Source organism: Orycteropus afer, unplaced genomic scaffold (genome assembly GCF_000298275.1).
Source record: "Orycteropus afer afer isolate SDZICR_OR568_19922 unplaced genomic scaffold, OryAfe1.0 scaffold00360, whole genome shotgun sequence".
NCBI lineage: Eukaryota > Metazoa > Chordata > Mammalia > Tubulidentata > Orycteropodidae > Orycteropus > Orycteropus afer.
Genome location: NW_006921947.1, coordinates 3,111,047 through 3,117,646, shown reverse-complemented (window position 1 = coordinate 3,117,646; position 6,600 = coordinate 3,111,047). Strand labels below are relative to the sequence as shown.

The 6,600-nt window shown below is 40.2% G+C and overlaps 1 protein-coding gene across 1 annotated transcript in view; it reads left to right on the top strand.

Moving 5' to 3' along the window:
• Positions 1-6,600, top strand: part of PIR (pirin) — a 139,081-nt gene that overhangs the window by 96,908 nt on the left and 35,573 nt on the right. Inside the window, exon 5 of the mRNA XM_007952835.2 lies at positions 2,036-2,120. Coding sequence (XP_007951026.1) covers positions 2,036-2,120 — 85 coding nt within the window. The remainder of the gene's footprint in view (positions 1-2,035; positions 2,121-6,600) is intronic.

Sequence of the window (6,600 nt, the reverse complement as noted above, 5' to 3'; positions counted from 1 at the left end):
GAAGGAAGGTTGGGCAATCCTACTTCCGTAGTGATACTGCCTTGGAAACCCAAGGAGGGGTCGCTATGAGTCGGGGCCGACTCGACGGCACATAATAACAACAACAACTAGTAAACATATTCAGTAAATATGTGGAGCTCTGCAAAATCATGTCTGCTTCAAGAATAATCAGTGATCCTTGGCTCCAAAGTTCCTCCTTTTGTCTCTTTACACAAGTATGTTTTTAATGAATGTAAGGTTTTTATTGAAATACAAGTAGTCATCAACTTTTGATGTATTTAAGTTACAAAGAACAGCACCGATTTTTTTTAATGTGGTATTATTAGTAAGAAGTACTACATATAGTGTTAACATATCTGCCAATTTATTTGTAATGTTCCCAACCCCCCCCCAAAACAAATAAGGATTGGATCTATAAAGATACTGGTAATAAATGACAATAATAATGAAAAGTAAAAGAAAATAAAAAGGGGTGTTTGATTTACGTCAGAACTGACTTATGACATAGTTCTTGGAATGGAACCACTTTGGAAGTTGAAAACTAAGTGTATAGCATATTCACAAAGAAGTGGACAAATCAAATAGAAAGCTCAAACAATATTCACCAAGGGAACATACCTATGAAACCTAGAGGCAGGTCAAGAAACACAACACTACCAGTCCTCAGAAGCCACTTTTTTCACCCCTTCACATTACTACCCTACCTGAGGTAGCCACTTTTAAGACTTCTCACACCCTAGATTGGTTTTGCCTTGTTTTGATTCATCTGGGTTGATGCAGTAGTTGTGGTTCATCTATTCTCTCGACTGTAGAGTATTCCATTGTTTTAAGTATATTACAATCCATTTACTCATTCTATTGTTAAAGGACATTTGGAATATTTAGTTTGGGGGTATTACCAACACTGTAACTAATAAGACTCTTGTACATGTCTTTAAGTGAACATATGTACACATTTCTGTTGGGTATCCTCTATCAGTTGTAATGCTGAGCCATAGGTTATGAATATATTCATCTATACTACACACTGCCAAGCAGTTTTCCAAAGTGATTGTACCAAGTTATAGCAACTTGTAACAAGTTATAGTTCCAGTTACCCCACATCCTTGCCAAACTTGTTACTATCTGCTGCTTCATTTTTGTGTGTATTTTTAAGTGTTTTAAAAAATAGAATAGAACCACATAGGCTTTGTGATAAACACTGAGACATCATAAAATTTTCAGCAAAATCCCTTGGATTTTGGTCCATGCCTATGATTCAGGATGGTATTATATTGAATTACAAACTCTGCATGACTGTCAGTGGCACTGTTTGTAATGGAAAATCCTGCAAAATCCTACATATGGGGTTGCAGCTTTTTCAAGTCAGCAGTGGTGAACAACCATTTCTGCAAGAGAGCCAAGTAAGCAAAATATGTTTATGGGTCACTTTTTTGAATTTCAAAATTAAAAAATGGTTTTATTGAGTCCTTAGAAAGAAGCATACATTTGGATGCACGGTAACCTATCCTATCAATGAAATGGAAAATTAGAAAGGTGGAGTAAAATATTGATGTCGGACTGTATTTAAAAAGTGACTGTAGGGAGATCACCCTAAAATTAGCTTGTCAACCACACTGTAAAGCTAGGACAGCTAACTTTTATACCAAGACCCTTTAGAGGGGGTTGTATTAACAGTTCAGCTTTAATACCATCTCCCTAAGAGGAACTCTGGTGGCATAGTGCCTAAGGCATTTGACTGCTAACCAGAAGGCTGGTGATTCAAACCCACCAGCCCCTCCTTGGAAGGAAGGTTGGGAAATCTACTTCCGTAGTGATACTGCCTTGGAAACCCCAGGAGGGGTCGCTATGAGTCGGATCCAACTCGACGGCAGTGAGCTTGGTTTTGGTTTTTGAAGAGGAAGTGTAAATACAGTTATACAATTATATTACAATTATGTAATACGCTGTGGGCTTACTACAGTGGAACCTTGCTGAAGTAAAGACCCTTATCCTTGGAAAAGTGCTGAGAGTTGGTCTCCTTTTTCTTTTTCAGTCCAAGATTTACACTCGCACACCAACTTTATATTTGGACTTCAAACTGGACCAAGGAGCAAAGCATTCCCAGCCCATTCCCAAAGGTATGATGGACTCTGGGGTTTCATGATCATTTCAAGACAAAACAAGGTGTCTACTCTCTTTGAAAGATGGTTGCCACTGAAGTCCTACATAAAGTTGTATGAATATCTGGGGGTATGTGTTTAAATTAGTGAATACTGCTGGGCCTCTCAAGTTAAAGTGAGGAAGAAATCTTATAGGGCTTCACTTTCTGGGCCATGCTTCTCATTCGTTAGGTGTGGACACTAGGGCCCTGGGGGGTGCAAACACTTGGAGCCCCTGGGGGGTACAGTAGTTAGGGTGTTCTCTCCAGAAGGTTGGAGGTTCAAGTCCAGCCAGAAATGCCTCGGGGGAAAGGCTTGACCATTAACTTCCAAAAACTCATCCATGGAGTGCTCCATGGAGCACAGTTCTACTCTGACACACAGGGGGTCCCCAAGAGTCAGAACTTGATGGCCACTGGTAGGACTGGACTGTCTGGGCCACATGCCTTATTTGACAGATGTAGACACTAAGGCCCAACAGATTCGTTATTTGCTCAAGGCCATGTAAAGACTTACTGGACAAGGCAGGGCTTGTACCCAAGTCTCTACTTCCGAACCATTATTGACTACCAGTGTTCTGGAGGCAAATTCAGACCTGTGTTACTTACAAACAGGTACACACTTGATTGGGATCCATGTATTGCTGGATCAAGGTAGTGTGATGGAGGACTTACCTACCTTTAAGTTACCATTTTAATTCAAAGAATAATTAGAAACCTCCCAAATATTTAAGGCCAATTTTATTTTTTAAAAAAAGTTACACTAGAAGTCATTATCCTAGAACTCATTATTTTCTTTTTGCTCTTTTCATTCCTACTATTTGTAAGGACAGACGATCTTTTGCATTGCTTTCCTTAAACATAGCCTACGCTTACACATGAATGAGTGTGACATCATATATACTTTAACTTCTTGCTAGAGTGCTTTTGTTTCTTCTCCTTTTGAGTTTGCCCCCTTCTATGTCATTTCCGGCCTCATCCACCCCCGTCAGTATCCCCTACTCCCAGATATATCCTGGACTCCATGTTGCTATGTTTTTCTCCGCACCCATTTTTCTACACTGACACAAATATATAGGTAAATACACACCTATGCAGGGTTATTTTATCGTTGTACTGAATCAGAATCGTAAGTAGTTTTTGGCATCTTGTGCTTTTTGACTGAACAATATCTCGTGGAAATCCTTCCCAGTGTATTCACATGGTACTCTCTCTCTCTCTCTTTTTCATTGTGGTGAATGTGTATGTTACAAATCACTTGCCTTTTCAACATTCTTCACGTGTACAATTCAGTGGCATTAGTTATGTTTATCATGTTGTTCAGCCATCACTCTTATTCCTTTCCACATTTTACCACTCCCCTTAACTGAAGCTCAGTGTCCCCTAAGCAATGACTCCCTCTTTTTCCCTCTCTCCAACCCACTCCTGATCACCACAAATAAACTTCGCTCTCTATACACTTGGATATCCTAGATATTTCATGTAAGTGGGTTTATCCAGTGTTTGTCCCTTTGTGACTGAATTCACACGCCATGATGTTTTCCAGGTTCATCCATGTCATAGGATCACATGGCTCTTTTTACTGGGAATGTTCTATACTATGAGTTCACTATAATATTGTTCCCCTCTTCACGGGCACTCCCTTTGCCTACTGCTAACTGTCCTTGTACATCTTTCCTTCCATCTGGGGATTTGTTTACATGCGAAAGGTTTTCGGGGATGGTCACCATGTACATGTGCTTATTTAATTCTACAAGATATTGTCAGGTTGCAATCCAAAAGTCACTCTTTCCCTCAGCAGTGTGTGAGGGTAGTGTCTCCACAACCCCTCAACAATAAGTGCATGGTTCATGTTAATTCTTGCTATGCTCTTAGCTACCACCCAGAGTCGATGGGTGACACAAATGGTTAGGAGCCCAGCTACTAACTGAAAGGTTGGCAGTTTGAGTCCACCTAGACATGCCTTGGAAGAAAGGCCTGGTGACCTAATTCTGAAAGAGCACAGCTATTAGAAGCCCTCTGCAGCACAGTTCTCTGACACACATGGGGTTGCCATGAGTTGGAATCAACTCCAGGACAACTGGTATATTGCCTCAGGAGAGAATACATATGTGCCAACTTGGGAAGCTATACTTCTAGCTTATTTTGTCATTATGGATTTTAAAGCTGAGATTTATAGTTTAAAACATTTCTGGAAGGGTACAGAAAAAAGTAGCTTAGAAATGCACATTTAGCATTAGCTCACTAAAAACCTACTTTCAACAAGCCTGTTACAAACCTAGCTCTAAAGCAAAAGACCCTGTTTTCTCCAAGACACAACTTGTAGTCACAGTGTGTTCTCTCTCTCTGTCTCACTCTTCTCCCACACACACATTTCATGCTTGCATTGCATTAAAACATCCAAAGTTCCTGACTTCCCTGTGTAGTGCTACATGACCAATTAATTAAAGCATAGAGCACTTACTGTTTACAGACTCACTAGTGCTGGCTGCCTGGAAGCAGACACATGGGCTGGTAAAATTATGAAGCCTTCAAATCAAGGTCACCCTTTGTCTTATTTTCTTTTTCCCCCACCACCTTCCTAGGTCAAATTCCATTATAAACTCCAAGAACTGTCTAAATTCATTTTATTTGGGAGCTCTGTTGTATTAAATATTCCTTGAAACGTGTGAGCCATTGGCTGGGTCCTGGACGTGTTTTGTTTATAGTATTTTGATTGTTTTGTTACTCATGGTAAAGGGATTTGACATGGACATCTGGGTCATGTTTAACTTTTGGCATTTGTTTCGCAGTCTAGCTAATGTAATGTTGACTTGCTTGTATCAGTCCCAAATTGATGAACTAGAAATAGAAGCATAGACTGCTACCACCCCATCCCTGATAATAGGAAAATGACCCCAAGGGGCATCCAGTTAGGGGAGACCGGAAACATCTCTTATGAATCAGACAAGGTTTCATCTGAATTCCTTCCCCACAATAAGATTGCAATCGATTTTTACCATCGCTTTATTTCCTTCGGGGTAGGCACTTTTCTAGTGAGTTATGCTAATCTTGCAGAAAACAGATGTTTCATGCAGTGATGTTTTTGGAAGGCACTTGATATCAGGAATGGAACTGGACTGTGCATCACTTACAAAGAATCCAATTTGTCGAGGCTCTGACAGTACCAGATTCCTTTCACATCAGCCACACGTTTTTCATGTTAGCTCTTGGCTAAAATAAGAATAAGTAGTTGATTTTTTACATTTTTGTTTTGTTTGTTTCTTTGCAGTGACTTCTACCATCTCTTACAAGGCAATCTGATTTTACTTGCTGTGAGCTAATACACAGTTAGAGCTGTCCGTTATCATTCACTTTGAAGGATATAAATGTGTATTTCTAGGAAAAGATCGATGTTTTCCAATTGTTTCTTAGAAACTTGTGGTCTTCATGTCCCCTTCACCTTCTCGGTGACTGTGTCAAAGTTGGGCCATCACCAGCCACTCTGTTAATTTTCCTTATCTTCTTTCATAAAATCTCTGATACTGTGGTGGTGGTTGTTAGATGCAGTAGAGTCAGCACCAACTCGTAGCGAACCCGTGTGCAACAGGACGGAACACTGCCCGGTCCTGCACCAGCCTCCCAGTCATTGCTGGGCTTGAACCCACTGTTGCAGCCACTGAGTCAGCCCATCTGCTTGAGGGGCTTCCTGTTTTTTTCTGACCACTTTACCAAGCGTTATGTCCTTCCCTAGGGCCTTGTCCATCCTGATAACGTGTCCAAAATATGTGAGACAAACTCACCATCCTCACTTTCAAGCAGCATTCCTTCTGTACTTCTTCAAGACAGATTTGCTCATTCTTCTGGCAGTCTATGGTATATTCAATGTACTTCACCAACACCATAATTCAAAGGCATCAGTTAATTCTTCTTTGGTCTTTCATATTAATTATCCAGCTTTTGTATGGATACGAGGCAATTAAAAATACCATGGCTTGGGCTAGGCGTACCTGAGTCCTCAAGGTAGTATCTTTGCTTTTCAACACTTTAAAGAGGACTTTTGCAGCAGATTTGCCCAATGCAATATGTCATTTCATTTCTTGGCTGCTGTTTGCATGGATGTTGATTGTGGATCCAAGTAAAATGAAATCCTTGACAACTTCAGTCTTTTCTCTGTTTATCATAATGTTGCTTATTGGTTCAGTTGTAAGAACTTTTGTTTTATGTTGAGGTGTAATCCATACTGAAGGCTGTAGTCTTTGATCTTCATCAGGAAGTGCTTCAAGCCCTCTTCACTTTCAGCAAGCAAGGTTGTGTCATCTGCATATCACGAGTTGTTAATAAGTCTTTCTCCAGTCCTGATTCCATGCTTTTCTTCATGAAGACAAACTCTTCAGGTTATTTGCTCAGCATACAGATTGAAGAATTATGGTGAAAGGGTACAATTGAGATACATACCTGTCTTGATTTTAAACCATGAA